Source organism: Sprattus sprattus (assembly GCF_963457725.1).
Source record: "Sprattus sprattus genome assembly, chromosome: 8".
Classification (NCBI taxonomy): Eukaryota; Metazoa; Chordata; class Actinopteri; order Clupeiformes; family Clupeidae; genus Sprattus; species Sprattus sprattus.
In genome coordinates this window covers 9,741,505-9,757,769 of record NC_137927.1, presented here as the reverse complement: position 1 = coordinate 9,757,769, position 16,265 = coordinate 9,741,505, and the positions used below count along the sequence as shown (strand labels likewise).

Genomic DNA, 16,265 nt, shown 5'->3' with positions numbered 1-16,265 from the left:
CAGTATTATTGAAAAACCGTGTGCTTCATGTGTTAGTAGTGTACCATTTTCAAACATTGTGTTTTTTTGTTTTTTTAAATCCAGCAGCATGTTGCTGCGGGAGTCATCTGATACTCCAGGCAGACACAGGTGGGTGGCCACACCGGCAGCCACTGACCACAGGAAACTCAAACCGGACAGACATTACTCATCAAATCTCTGGAGCCTCATCTACTCAACCTTTTCACAGTCAACGAAAGCTCTATTTTTAGATCGAACATGGTAGAAAAAACACAATGTACAACGCAGAGCAAAGTTCACTCCTACCAAAGCAGAAGCACTGTACTTCCCATCACCGGCATAAAAACCTCCTACTACCGACAAGGGGTTGCACCAGCACATCATTTTAGAAATCGCTCTAAATCCTAATCCTTTCCCGAAAAACTTGAGTACTTAGGGATGTGGGGGGGGACTTGTATCAACTAAAAGACTATGCAACTAGGATGGGGTTGGTCTCAGCACACAGAGTAAAGCATTAAATGAATGATCGGGCATAAATGTAACCCTTGATCACCTTACGCATCGGTAAAGTATGGATGATACCAATGAAATTTTAACATTTGTAACAAACATTCTACAGAAGCCCAAAATAGAACATCCAGTCAACAAAGTGGGTTTTTGGGAAGTAAGTGTTCTTATTCTGTTACATTTTGGTTTTCTTTTGTAAATTCAGTGAAATGTGATCATCGTTAGTAAGCCCTACCGATAAAAAACTGAAAGTTATATTTACTAGTATTTATAACTTTGTTAAGCTACGTTAGTAGTAGTAGCTTAGTGTGACTTCATGTTTAAGCCATCCTACAGAAATCAGTCCTTAACTCACAATTGCTACATGTTTATCATAACAACCATCTGTTTAATACAATTTATTTCTGCCATCATCATCCTTCCTTATATTTACCAAGTGCTCTAACTGAACACGCAAGCATTGGTGTAAAACATGAGATCCTCAGGTTGGGATATTACTTGGTGTAGGCAATAATTTCACAAAGAGAGACCAGTTTGGAACTAAAACACTTAACTTCTCCAGCCCAATCCAAAACACTCCTACACCTCATCATTTCTTCTTCTCTTCTCTACTCTACTCCCTCTACAACCGACTTCACCCCTAGCCCAAACAATGCAGTATGGGTAATGTAGTCAATACAAACAATGACCAATATTTAGAAAATGCCCCATTGTCAGCTCCTACTCTGCCACAAGCTTGTGGCAGCAAAATGACAGGGAGCCCAAGGAACCATTGCAGTTATGAAATACAGGGGCATAAATAGATGCCTTACATAGTCATCCATGACACTCTAAACGAGGATAAGGTATACGCAGCCGACATATCTGTGTAATTAATGTATGAGTCATAAACACAATCAGCTCTGCATGGATAGTATGTGCCGTACTGCAGTGCTGAAAAATGTAATGCCGTAGTAAAGTAGCTGGGCCAGCACGGGGGAAATATAAGGTCCAGAGCACCCCGGTTAGAGTGCACCCGCAAGCGCACACACACACACACACAAACACAAACAACTGTGCTGAGGCAGCAATATAACACTGCATTTCTGAGTGGGAAAACACACACACACACACACACACACACACACACACACACACACACACACACACACACACAGAGAGAGTACCGTTACTCCAACAAGCAGGTTAGGGAGTTTGCAGCATTAAAGTTGAATGAGGCCCAGTTTTTCCAGGCTTCCCTGCTAGGGTTACAGCTCTCTGCTGCTCTGGGAAGCAGCAGGGAGGGTTGTTATGTCGAAGGTCAGGCAGTCAGGTGACAACTCAACAACATAAATACTGCACGCATGTGTGTGTATGGTGCGCGCACAGACATGTGCACACTCTTTGGCTGTGTCTCAGTTGCCCCCACACACACACACACACACACACACACACACACACACCCACCCAGAGTGAGAGTTTACAAGAGCAATTCAACAGCTGAGACCACAAAGCATGCAGTCTCACTTGCGCCCGATTTACAGCATCAGTTTCAAACTGATCACATGATCCTTCAGCCCGTCTTCATGCACCACAAACACACACACACACACACACACGAAAAGAAAAACACTCTATTTATAGTTCGACCCAGAGGGAGAAAAGGGTTGGAATGGTTTGTGAAATCTCTCCACCTTTAAGAATGCCAAAGGTCGGTCTCCTCTGACCTATCGCCTCCTAGTCACTTTAAAAACTGTAGCACACACACATAACCCTGATGACAGAGATCCACAGGTCCTGCCCACGACGTGACAAACCAGAGGTTTTGACCACACCATAACAGGACTACAATATCAGCAACGTTTTTCTGACACTTAGTGGGTGAGGGGGGGGGGTTAACAAGTAATGGAGCTTTGCTGTACTGTCCAGAAGGAGTTCAGAGTGACAGACATGCAAGATCCTTAAGGACACGGAAGCTAATGACTCATGCAGAGTGGCAGAACTGAACAGCCAGAGGAGGCTAAAGAGCTCACCCTCTGCACATCCATTACTCCACCCATCCAAGTCAAGGCCCCAGAATGCCTGCCCAGGAGCGCAGTGTCATGAGCACACAAAGACACACAGACACACAGACACACAGACACACAGACACTCTCTCAGCGTAAGCGGATGTGCGTGGTGAGCGATTGAGCGGAGCGCGTTGAGTGTGAGTGCGACAGGTTTGCCGTCTGTGGCGTTCTAACTCTTCTAACTTTGTTTGCGTTTTTGTATTGTGTCTATTTGTATATATGCTTTAGATTTGACCAATAGGTGGTCTACTTTTTTTTGTGTCTTTTTTTTGGCTGTTTTTCCCGGAGGTGCTTACCGGCTTACCGGTGCGTGGTACCTCGGGGAACAATGGACTTTGAATTTTTAACCCGGCGACATGGCGTTAAAATAGAGTCAAAGTTAAGCATTGAAGATGTAAGTCTAGCTATGGGGATGATAATAGGCTACGAAAATGTAGTTTCTGCTTCGAGAATGAACCAAGCAATTGTTTTATTTTTTAGCTCAATCGATAAAGCCCACGAGGTCATTAAACATGGCATTACTATTGGGGGCGAATTAACGCCCGTTCTTCTGCTCAGTAGTCCTGCGAGGAAAATCACATTGTCTAATGTCCCTCCCTTTATTAAAGACGAGGTTATTGTACGTGAATTATCTCGCTTTGGAAAAGTAGTTTCCCCTATTAGGAAAATGTACCTGGGTTGCAAGTCATCCCTGGTTAAGCACATGGTGTCTTTTAGAAGACAGGTTTACATGGTCCTGAAAAATGGACAGGCTGACCTGTCGTTTCTGAACCTGTGGTGTTTGACCGGCTGTGAAGGAGGCTGCTGTGGCAGGTGGTGAGGTGGCTGAGCTCTTTTCCCTTGACTCAGTCACAGACCTTTCTGGTCCTTGTGAGGAAAAGACTGCTTTATATCAATGTCGGGTGTAGTAGCAGCGATGGAAACGGAGACACGTTTCAAAGTACCAGCTTTGAAGAGAAAATTGGTGTTACAGGCAGAGGTTAACAGTGATGATAATAACGATGAGTCTGTGGGGTCTGACGGGTCTGAGTGTTCAGTGGGTAATTTGAACGCATCTGGAGAAAGTTTTCCAGTGTACTACAAAGCGACGGAGATCCGTTGCTTTCTGTGTAACACCAAAGGTGAAAAAAATGATTTGGTCTGGGTCTCTATGCAGCAGACTGCAGACACTGTGTAAAAATAAGCATTTCAGGTGGGCAGGCAGCTTTCAAAGCAGAGATTCTCTGCTGAGCAATCTCTCAAGAGTCTGGAACTCGAGGCCGTCGGCAGCTGTGACTGACGAATCAAAATGCCCGAAACAGAGAGCGCATCAAACAACAATGCAAAACGTTATCGATTAAAACTAAATGGAATGCTTGTAGCGTCATTGTGTGGCTTCTTTGTGCACTCAGAGCAATAATTAGATCTCATTTCCCAGGCAGAGTAGTGAGACGGCTGCCAGGAGAAGGGCAATGTAATTATCTCCAAAAGCAGCAGGCCACAGAGCTTAATTATGAAGGGAGCTCTAATCGCCCCATGCCTGTAGTCTCCTGATCTGACCATGCCAACACCCGGAGTTCTGACTCCAGCCCGGCAACAGTTTAGTGATCTTCCGCAATGCCAAACGGGTTATCGTCTTCCCAAAGACCTTGGGAGTGATGTCACTTTGTCGTCATTCGGTTGGAAAAAAAATTAAATATGCAAATCCGGATCAGAAATAATTTCTGAATGAGGGAAAATAAACAGGGTTTGAATGTATTGGCCCAGCCATGAACCCAGATTTGTGAAACCTGCACATTTCACTAACATAGGCTACATTTCTGTCTCAATGGTTTGTGGGTTGACTGAATTCTGTTACGGTTTGATGTTTGATGCAACAGAGAAGTTCATCTCCCATTGGATTCACTGCAAGTTCTTACTCAGGTAGCCTAGATAACATGCATTACCATTATCTAACTGCCTAGAAGTTTCAGATAAGAACCATTACATTGAATGCCTGTATTAAGAGATGCACAAACATAATTACACTAAGACCATTAGAGATGCAGCGAGACTAGGAAAATAAACTTGCAGATTTGCTGCTGTATTCTTAATGAGCTAAGGGTTCACAACAGTAGAATGGGTCCCTGAGGCAACATAAGTACTCATGTGGGCGACATAACTGAAATCTTCCTCAACCAAAATGATTCCAAAGGCTTCAAATCCTACGATTAACATTCCATTTAATTTACATAGCTTCAAAACAATAAAATTGTCTCAAGGCGCTTTACGAAGCCCAGGGCCTGAACCCCTAAGAGAACACTCAAATGCACCAATAAAGAGACAAAAGTACATGAGTCCAAATGTGCAGGTTTGACACGCCTGCGTTACATACAAATTAGGACAGGCACTTTGTGATGCCTACTAGGGGTGGGTATTGCCAAAGAAGTCACGATTCGATGCCTACTGATTTTTCAGAGAAATCACTTCTGATCCAGATCGATATACAGGCAAAGCTGGCATTTCACTTACAAAGTCTAGACTAGTCTAGACAACAGCCTCTCCATGGCAACGGCTAGGCTTCCAATCCCCGAGACCACACAGCCAGCGTTCTAATATGTCTATGACTACACTCAGTGCTGATCTCGCCATGACGACAGTGTTCTAGTATATCTAGGACAATGGCTCTGTTCACCCCACACCACCAGCCAGCACTCTGCAATCATAGGTCAGGAGCATGGCTAGGACATAGGACATTAACCGATTTATCTTCCACCAGTACGCATCCAAGGAGGACAAACCTGCAGCAGAGTGTCATCAGGCAAGCCAGACACAACACAAAATCCCCTGAGCTGAGGTGTGACCTGAGCTGGAGGTGAAGGCACATTTGTAATTTTGAAAACCTGACAAATTCAAGGATTAAAAGAAACCAAAAAAAAAAAAAAAGAAGCAAAACAAACAGGCAAGAAGCTGTACAGTGTAGTTACTGCTGAAGGGGGTAGATTAAGGAGGTTCAAATATGCACCGTCATTCTCAAGCTTAGCATCCAGGTCAAACCATCTGCTCCTGAAACTATGGTTCATGGCTGGAATACCCGATGACAAGCATCTAGATTAGGGATCACTAAAAAAAAATATTAAACAAACATAATAGCACAGGATAATGGATGACCAAACATTTGGGTAGCAGAAAAGAATGCATGTTGGAGCTGGCAATGCAAATGCAGTAATGTTATATACCTCAAGGTGCATTATTTTCTGCGACCCGAATGCTGTGGAGTCAATTATCCTGCTTAAACCGCGGTTGGCACACTTGTGTTGTGATTATTTGTAGATATAATTTCCACGTTTTGATCGCTAAAACTAACTTGCTGGTAGAACGACTTCTTTCTGCCACACATTGGGTCTTTGTTAACTTGCAGGACATACTGCCATGACTTATTCTACATGGATGGTTGATATTGCCAAAGCCCAGTTGTTATTTCTAAGTCTTATGCTGCCAAGCTGGCATATCCCAATATTCTTTTGAGCCTAAGCTTTGTAAAATCACTGTGATCCTTTGCCCAAATGTAGTGAAAAAGGTACTTGTTTCATCTATTTCAGACATGTCTAAATAAACATACAGTATATACATACGCAGACACACACACACCCACCGACACACTTACTCACTCTCTCTTTCTCTCTGTACTCCATTGGTGCACTCATTTGCAACACTCACAATGCAACAGCTCATTTAAACCTCACACCTAACTTGGCAAATTGATATACAACAGTCAAAAAACTGGATGGCAGGCAGGCAGTCGTGAGTAAGGATAGCATCTGTTTTAGACACAGCTGCAGAGAGTCATCAAAACCAGCAATGAGACAGGATGTAGGCTACAAATGAGAGATTTACAGTCTTGAATCCTGTGTATCCATTTCAGAGAGCTTCGGCTTGCATTTCACAAACAAATCATCCTTTTCTCAGGTCAGTCTAATTTTGAAAATGCTCTGCCCTACTATATAATTATATTGCAAGATCAACAACATTTCTACACAACCTCCTGATAAAAAAATAAGAGACAATAAAGCTTACATAACAGAAAATATATTGGAATTGTTTTTCTTTTCTTGCAGAGGTTCAATAGGAGTTGAGGTCACAGACTCAAAGGTCACATCATGAAAGGGCCTCAGGTCTTCAGTGAAGAGGAGATAACGGAAGTGTTGCCATGCAGGAATAAAAGTCCACCCACACAGAATGATACAATTATGGAAGCATCAGGCCGTCACATGGTGAAGAGGGGGAGGGCTGGGTGTAATGCCACTGTAGTCATGGAAACAACTTGTCATTTAATTCAAGAGGGTCTCTCGAGTAGAGGTATTCAATGAAGGCTCTGTTTCAGGGAATACTCCTATATAAGGAGTCCTCTTAAAACTATAATCCCCCCCCTCCCTCCCTCACATAAGGATGCAGGTAACCGTGTGTAAACAATGTCAAGATGAAATCTGCAGAGCACTGCATGGAAATATCTCAGCCTAGCAAGCATGTTAATCTTAAACAGTAAACAGCATTCGAGGGTACAGAACACATCTAGTGGATCTGAATGTTCCTTTTTTGCAATCAAAAAAGAAATCACAGTTTCACCGTACCACCCAATTTACAACCCCCAGGTGATTTTCCATGCAAGTGGGATAGTGTCTGAGTTCTTTGCACTTCAGGGCTACTTCTTGATCAGGTCCTTTTACCAACTTTTCGCAAACCCCACTGCATGAGCCATCACACAGTAAGATTGATGTAATGATCAGGGAGCATGCCTGCAGAGGTCTTTACTACCCATGTCATAGTCACATAATATGTCTGGCAGGTGCTGGGCCATGAGGTTGCCTATATGACATGCATGATGTGAGGACTTAAACGGGAGTCGGTTTCATGCTGCTGCAGTCGATTGAGATCCACAACTCACCCTGCGTTTCTCTTGTTGCCTCTGGAATTGCACCTTCTCTCTGCTCTGTGAAAGAAGGGTAGAAAAGTTTATTTATTTGACGCATAATTAAGGCAAAGCACACCCAACTGAGCTTGCCGACTCCACCAGTAAATTAAAAAAAGTTTTTTAACAATACATGTCTCCAAGTGCACTTTAGCAGTAAACCAACCATGAAGATGTGAAGTCAGGTCTAGCATTAGAGGGTAACAACATGACATTGCAGTCATTTGTTGGCAGATACAATTTTAACATGCCCAAGTAGTACTGCTGGACCTGCTGGACCTAGGCCTACTCTTGTCAGTGAATGCTTGAGGCATTAGTTAGATTGCTAAGAAACACATCTCACACTTCTTATGCCACCACTTTAGTAACAGGACTATTTACAAAAATTATCGATTTTTAAATTCCACCGTTGGACACTGGAAACAACCCTTGCAAGGTTATTTTAGTAACAGCGTTAAGCATTTGGCTTTACATTCACTACAGACTTTGCTTTCTCTGTCTACTTCATGTCAGGGCCACAGAGGACCACGGCAGACTTCACAAAGATAGCTAGCCAGTGGGATGTGAATTGCAACTTGCCTGACAACAACATTTTGACAAACATAGTTCATTTCCACACAGCAAGTGTGACCACAGAGGCCAGTTTCACAACCATTGGCACACAAACCGACCCAGGGAATGCATTCCTCTGGTGTCGCAGGAATGCTGACCTCTGCTCTTGTCTTCAGAAAAGCTCACTCCAGTGGGGAGTGTTCTGTACATTAAGAATCATCTACTCATCACATGATGGCTGCGAAACAGTGACGGAAGAGGAAAACTTCTGAAGTTTTGAGAGATCAGTTGGACATTATGAAATTAAAATTCTTCCTGTTGTTTAGTTTGGGGGTTAGCTCCACTGGAATAATGGCCATGCCTCTGTAAAGCCACTCTGGTTCTCTACAGACAGTGCAGTGCAGACAGGGAGTTTCAGCCTTCTGGACTATTTAGGCATTTAAGTAACAAGCATTTCAACAAAATGACAGCAACTGCAAGAAGTCAACAAGTTCTCTTAAGTGGTCGGAAAAAAATAAATCTGTATGAAGGAATTCATACACACATTCACAGAATTATGTAAAATTACACCAGTCTGAAATGTTACGTTACGAAAAATGTTCTAAAAGTGCTAAAAGGTCTGATCCTGCTACCTACCGGTCAGTATTTAACATAAATGGTCTGGCACCATGGTTGGACCGTGTGAAAATGTAAAGCATGTCTGGGCGATAATAAATTCGTTGTGATGGAGGTTAAAGACAACTATAATAGAACAATGACAATTAACAAATAGCCATATTGCTTTGCATTTGTCAAAAACAATAGGCTAGGATCTCTACACCAGGTCTGACTGGGCAACATGGGGTAACTTGTGTATTTGTAACAGGCCTGAATTGACAGTGGCGTTAGCGGTGTTGGTAACAAGGCCCTCCACCCTCTCCAGTTTAGTGTTAAAGAAGCCGACATGCTACTATGAACTAGCTGGCAAGAGCCACACCACCAAAGTACGCACTTCGATTATCCGAAAACAATATATATGGTCACTATAAACGGATCTTTGATTTACCTAAAGACTTGATTTGCTGTGTCAGCATTTTCACAAGCCATACGTAATTATGTGAGATTCAATTAGAAACTGAACTTGTAAGCTAACGTTTTGTGGCTAGCTATCTGACCAGCTTTAACTTCTAACGTTGGTGTCTTACATTAATTGCTAGAAAATTGTCCTACACTATCTGTGGAAGTATCCTCCTCAATACATTCCAAGTTAGTCTAAAAGAACATTGCCCACAATGAAAAAAGATCCAGCAAACGTAGAAGTGTCCCTGACAAATGATCTGGACGTATGGCAAGCTAGCAGCTGATTTACCACAAGATCGTTGTGTAACATTGGTCAGGTAAACCCTCTCAGTTCTGTAGCTTTGATAGTTATCTGATTAGGAAACCGTGACATTACCTACAAATTAGAGATTTGTCACCTAACGGAAAAACTAACTGACAACTTCCTAGCCCTGATATTAGCTAAGAAGTTCAAGGGAGTACAGACTGACAACCACGACTAGATACAAGATACTAGCCTACAACTGGTCACCCAGGAATGGCAAATGCAGCCAGTTAGCCAGCCACGTAGCTATCAAAAGAGCAGATACAATGTCTGGAGAGTTACGTTAAGATTATTCACATCAATGTTGCAAGTTTGTGTCACAAAAGTGTCAGAGCAGGATAGCTTGAGTTACATATTTTGCCGGCAGAATATCTGACTGTAGAGTAACATAGCGGCTAGTTTTTGCCAAATATCGAAGTAATTAGCAACTCAGCTCTATCACCTTTCTGTTGCTGGCTAGTTTGCTAACAAGCAGCTCCTTGGCGTAAACAACATGCTGGATACTCGATTATTAGCTGACTTAGCTAGCTAGTTAACGTCAGCTAGCTCTTGACTTTAGGCAGCTGGAAAACAATTACTGAAAAATTATCATTGATACCGCAATCTAAAAAACTTACCCTTTGCACTGAAACTTGCAAATGGCTGTCAGGAGTTACCAGAATTCACTGCCACGATGAAATGTTGTTTAGAATTGAATATATCAGCAATTTGTTTCGCCTAATCTTCATACGGCAACTGTCTATCAGCCTTACCCAGTCTTGCAAGGGAACAGTGCAAAATGGCTGTCTTTCCTGCATTTACCATCAAATTCTCAAAAAGGGGAGTGGGGGTGGAGCTCTTATTAAAAATTAATAAGGTATGCATCACGCTAGTGTTGAATAACTTCATAATATACAGCTACTTGTTTAACACTCTCGCTGTGTTTCGGCAAGATAATACAAATATTTTGCTATCTTGAAAAAGTGAATACCGAGAACAACCTTGTTCCCTGTAACCCAAAATGGTAAATTCGATTACATTTTTTTCTTATGGGGTTATGATTATGAATTATGATTAACGGTGTTTGTCCATTCGTTATTGGTGTCCTAGTTCTTTGTATGATGATGTATTTAGTTATTTGAAATCCCAGGACATTATCTCGTCCAAAATGGATGTCGATGGCATTTGGAGGGGGCATGCGCAAGTTTATTGACATAAATGGTTTTTACTTCTGTAGGGCCAACACCTGACTCGATTTAGACATTCTGTGGTTCAACCTATGAGTTAACCTCCGTGGGAATGACACTTCGCGAAGCTTTTTCTTTTGCTTGTTAGCCTACATGTTTGATGAATGCATGTCACTGTACTTTGGACGAAGGCAGATACACCATGCATTCTAAATTAACACTTTTATTGCCATAATGCCATTTCTTGAATTCGGGCATTGAAACTATTCCCATGTGTCACATTTGCATGGAGAAATGTATATAGCCAAGGTTACAAAAACATAAATGCCAGGAATATAATAGATATATGCTGAGCGATAAGGTCTTGGTGTATTTTCATTTAGTGGGTAATCGGGCACGACCAGACTTTGGTACTGAGATGCACCAAAGGGTTCTTGGTCCATTGTCGTGTGGTATGGCTCTGGTATGACCAAAATGAGATGGACGCATGTAGGTGAAAATATTATGAATGAACGCCAGTATGAGTTCGGTATGTAGCACTCCAGTACAGGAGATGGCGGTAAGAGACGACTTTCAAAACGTCATTGAAGCCAAAGAAAAGAAGAAAACAATTCAGCTAGCTGCATGCATTGGCTTTATCTGGCTAGCAGGACACAGCAAGTTGTAACTGTCACTAACAAAGTATCGGAGAAAGGCTACAATATGTCAGGGGCATTGGCAAGGCTTTTATTTTATCCGACCTTAGCGTATAATGTTGTAATGGAGAAAATAACCTCAAGGCAATGGTATAACCGTGTGGATCAGACTGTTATACTGGGGGCCCTTCCTTTCAAATCAATGACAGAGGAGGTAAGTTGACAGACTGACGGACAGACAACTGATTGAAAACAAGTGTGTGTTTAGCTTTTCACCTTTTAACGCTCTTTCTGTCTTTGTGTCGTTATTCAGTTGGTACAGACAGAAAATGTTACAGGAGTGATAACAATGAATGAGGAGTACGAGACTAAATACTTCTGCAATTCATCTGAGGTGAGAGATGAGCTGTGTTCCTTTTCGTTTCAAAGCAGTTTTAATTTTTGTACTCTCTGGTTATAACGTATTGACTGCATTGGTGTATTTCCTTGCAAGCCTAGAGCAACTTCCGTGGTTTGCCTTAATCAGTATCACGTTTTTCCTGTCTGGCCCAGTTCATGGCGTGCCTGTATAATCCCTTTTCACCACAACATACAATGCCAGTATGAATGAAGTAGCCTACAGTGAAACGTTGCGCAGTGAAATGTGGGAGTAGTCAATCCTTTGTCATGAAAAGCGTACCATTGATTGAGTTTGAATGGTTCACCTGAGGGATGAAATTGATTCTCTGAAATGTTACACTTTCCTGATGAGAAGAGAATAATACAAGAAAAGTTTCTTTTTCATGGTATTTCATTTATAAGTGTCTGTAAGTAAAGGCATGTGTGTGTGTGTGTGTGTGTGTGTGTGTGTGTGTGTGTGTGTGTGTGTGTGTGTGTGTGTGTGTGACAGGAGTGGAGGGCGGCTGGGGTTGAGCAACTCTGCCTGAGCACTGTTGACCTCACAGGTGTGCCCACAATGGAGCACCTGAAGAGAGGTGTGGAGTTTGCCCTGCACCATCGGCAGCAAGGCACCAGCGTGTACATACACTGTAAAGCCGGCCGATCACGCAGCGCCACTGTTGCCGCTGCTTACCTCATCAAGGTGAGACAGCTGGAGACTGACACTTGACGTGACAACAAAATGTCAGCCACGTCACAGTAGCCTTTCCGACAAGCATTGGGGAACATCAGGAGACAATGAATGAAGATAAAGCCCTGTCTTATATTCGAATTATAAGAACATTCAAAATATGCATGATTTCAGTCTGGAAGGTGTGTTACTATGGTGGATGATGTTCCTGCATTAATGCTATGTTTTATTTAGCGATTGATATTGTTTAGACTTTTAAACTTAAAGGTTACAGTCTGAGATTCAGTTTTGGTTTTGTGAGGGCCTGTTAATATGACATTACATTACACCTCTGCCCTTCATGCGCCTGAAAAACCATGTTGATTGGTCAGGATTGTTTATGGCTCAGTCTGAGCCACTTTGTTTGTTTCCCATTTACAGAGCCACGACTGTGTACAAACATGCCTTTAAATTGCTTAGACTTTTCTGTGTGTCTGACCTGTACTATCTGTGTCTGTTATTCAGTTGGTTTAGCACTAACGTGATACTACATGACCTGTAATGCAATTTAGTCCATCCAAATATTTTTTTTCTTCCTGCATGTGCTTTCCCTACAGCTTCACTGCTGGAGTCCTGAGGAGGCATGTCGCACGTTGGCATCGGTGCGTCCACACGTACTGGTGCGCTCCGCACAGAGGGAGTTGCTCCTGCAGTACTATCAGCAGGTCTGTGCATCTGGCTCCAGCTAGAGAAATGATGAAGGAGCCTAAACCATCACAGTAGAGAAAACCAGATTGGTTATGGACGCATAAAAAAAATCTTATAGTTGTTTTTATATTGATGAAGACATTTTTATACTCTGTCATACGCTCAAACACACACTGGGCTATCAGTGCCTTCATAAAAAAGGATGTGAAAAAACTGACTTCTGGTTACTATTTATTGACTGTATTAAAGTTACAGATTGTGCCAAATATTGTAATCATGTGTTTTCTTTTTTAAGTGATAATGAATGGGGGTAGTATGAATAAATAGGTTTTTAACTACTTTTACAAAACACAAATGCTGAGCTCTTGCACTGAAGTTTGCAAATTCTGCAAGTGGTTGAACAAGTCATACAACATGGCTTTGTAGTTTACCAAAAGCATACTGATTAGTGCCAGATTAGGATTTATTTCAGTAAAATAGGAAACAGTGCTGAGGTTATAATTGTACCAGTGAAAAAGACTTATTAGTATGTAAATTTGCGTCTTTTGTACACCTGTTTGTTCATACTGACATCTAGATATGCTGAAGAACATATTGTCTACATGATGCAACAACACTTCCCTTCAATCAGTAAGATTAACCATTAACTGTACAATACAGAAATGTGTTAAACATGTTTGGAACGACACATTCACAGTATGTATCAGTGTTCCTGTGCGATTTGATTACTGGTCCATCCTATCTATACATTGTAAGACTGAAATTGTATTGGTAAAATTCTGCTCAATTAAGGGCCGTTAGCTTCGTTGTTTAAAGCTCGTACAGAGAAGAGGGAAACGAAGCGTGATGTGCGACAGGGCAGAGGACAGTCCCTGAGACTGACAAAACTGAAAGCAAAACATCTGAGATGGCGATTGTTTAGTTTACAATGGAATTTACCGGTAAGGAACTTGCCAAACACAATCAATGTGTAACAGCAGTTGACTATTATTAAATAATTGTCAAGTGACAATGTAGAATTAAAAAAAGATGGTATGCACCTGCTGCAGTACGGGTTCTCCACTGCTAGAAGAATGAATTAATTCTGTAGTTAGTAGATTAATTTTGTAGCTAACCAATCTGCTGACTAACATGTTCTACAGGTTTGTAGACTGTACACTACAAAACACGTAATGAGGGTAACAGTATGATTCTGAAAGGCGGAAGGACTGTTTATGGAGAGCACCTATTGTTGACATGGACGTGGTGTCGATATGTTCTCTTTTTCAATGTAGGCCAATTTTATCGGACTTGACAGACCACAGCTACTAATAATGGAAATAACAATAAGTAAGTCACCTAAAAATATATGTGTGTGTGATAGGGATGCGACGGTACAGTGGGCCACGGGTTGGGTACAATTTTTAAGACTAAAATAAAATCACCCTTTAAACAATGAACAACTTATTTCGCCTCTAGACAAATAAAACGTTATATTCAGAAAATAGATGCATGACTAGGCCTGCCAATTTTAAATACTCCCAGTGCTTTCGTTATACCTCCACCAAGGTTTTCGTCACAGTTTGTTTGTTAGTTTGTCTGTCTGTAATATTAGGCAAAGACTATGCCTACTAGCACGATTTCCATGGAATGTGTAGCATGGGCCACAGAATAACCAATTCAATTTCGGAATGGATCCGACTCACGGGTTGGCTCCAATAATTAAGTTTCACTTTCGTTAACATGCAAAATGTGGTCGAAGGCCTGAGCTCTCTAAGTGCCCATCTAGTCTCTTTGGTTTGTCTTTTTATTTGTCGCAGGTTGTTGTTGGAAGACAGCAGCGCTATCGAGTGGACTCTCCTTGCTCCTCCTGAGCTTGGGCTGAGTGATGGCGACGTAAATGGAAGCATCATGTTAGAACTTTCCACTCCAGTAGCCAACAGTGGCAAATCAATGCGTGCAGTCTCTCCTTGATTGTTTACAGTCTTCTTATCTCCGTCATCGTATTAAATGTTGAATGCAAAATGTTTTCACACTTCTCTCTGCCTAGCTAGTGTTCGCCATGGTCAAGTTGGAGCTGAGATCATTTTGATTTTAGTGTCCCCTCTCTTCTCCATCTCATATTTGCACATAAAGCGCTAATAGGCTGCAGGAAAATGTTTACAGTCTCCAGAGAAGTGAGCGCAGTGCAGTTAGCGAGTTTTGAAAATTATAGGAGATTGACAGGTGTACCATAATACCTCTGTTCACGTGTGCGTATTGAACCGTGGGGGGCTTACCGAACACTTCAACAATATACTATGTACCGTAGCGTCCCTAGTGTGTGAGGATTTTTACATTCTCAGCTCCAGCTGGATACTTACACCACCTACTGGGTAATCATCATTGGGTGAAGTGTATTGATTTTCATTTAGTCATTTTTTGTCTTTCATTATAACCCCACAGGCAGACAATCACCCCTCTGTGTGGTGCTCACAGCAGCCATCGGAGGCTATGCTATCACAGCCACGACAGCACAAGCAGTAGAGGCAGGAGACTTGTTTATCAAAAGCACCACCTTCACAGAGTTTTCTCGTATGGCAAAGGACACAGGTGCAGTCGGTGTGGGCTTACTGATGAGCTGCCTGGCACTGGGCATTGCAATGTGGTCGGCGGCAGTAGGCATCAAGCTCGCCACAGGAGTGAGTGGAATTTTAAGGATGCTGGGATTGGAGACTTTGACGATGACCTCCGTGGGGCCGGTGATTGTCCTGGGAGCCTCGGGAACCGGAGCCTTGCTTGGGACAGCTGCTGGATCTCTCCTGGTGTGGGGAAAACAGGGAGTCTTGATGGGACTCAGTGTTATTCTACTAGTCAGCTGCATTATAATGAGGCCCTTCACGCCAGTTGCATTGACAAATGTCATTGAGGGACGTGGCCTTTTGATGAAACAGCTAATAGTGTTTTTGATCATACAATTCATAGTCATGTTTTTGGGGATGATTGTGAGCTTTGTTCATCCAGGCGCATACATTTTAATACTTATAATGACATGGGCTAGTGTGGGTTTAGAACCGACCCGCCAATGTACATTAGCACAAAGGCTTTTGAGGAATCTCCCAGGTCAGATGCCAGATTCAGGAGATTTCCTTGTGAACAGCTTTTGTATGGTGGTCTTGTTCACAGGATTTGCAACTGGAACTACTGCTTTTTGTCTGTCTTACAGAGAGAAGCCGCAGCAGGTCACCAGAATAATACTGCTATCATCTGCGCATATAGCCCCATTGTGCGCTACCATCATGGGTGCCGTGCTTGGCATCTACTCCATGCTGTGGTTAAAGACTTCAGATGCT

At 42.3% G+C, this 16,265-nt stretch overlaps 2 protein-coding genes across 2 annotated transcripts in view; one reads left to right on the top strand and one right to left on the bottom strand.

Annotated features, from left to right (window-relative positions):
* celf1 (cugbp, Elav-like family member 1) overlaps positions 1–10,151 on the bottom strand; it is a 36,301-nt gene extending 26,150 nt beyond the window's left edge. Inside the window, exons 1-2 of the mRNA XM_080843689.1 lie at positions 10,015–10,151; positions 7,459–7,503 (exon numbers count right to left, since the gene is read on the bottom strand). The gene's annotated coding sequence lies outside the window, so the exon portion shown is untranslated. The remainder of the gene's footprint in view (positions 1–7,458; positions 7,504–10,014) is intronic.
* A 1,032-nt stretch (positions 10,152–11,183) lies between these two features.
* ptpmt1 (protein tyrosine phosphatase mitochondrial 1) lies at positions 11,184–13,210 on the top strand. Its single transcript, XM_080843468.1, has 4 exons — positions 11,184–11,412; positions 11,512–11,592; positions 12,088–12,279; positions 12,864–13,210. Exons 1-4 carry the CDS (start codon positions 11,188–11,190, stop codon positions 12,993–12,995), a joined length of 630 nt encoding a protein of 209 aa, XP_080699594.1. The 5' UTR covers positions 11,184–11,187; the 3' UTR covers positions 12,996–13,210.
* The last annotated feature ends 3,055 nt before the right edge of the window (positions 13,211–16,265 follow it).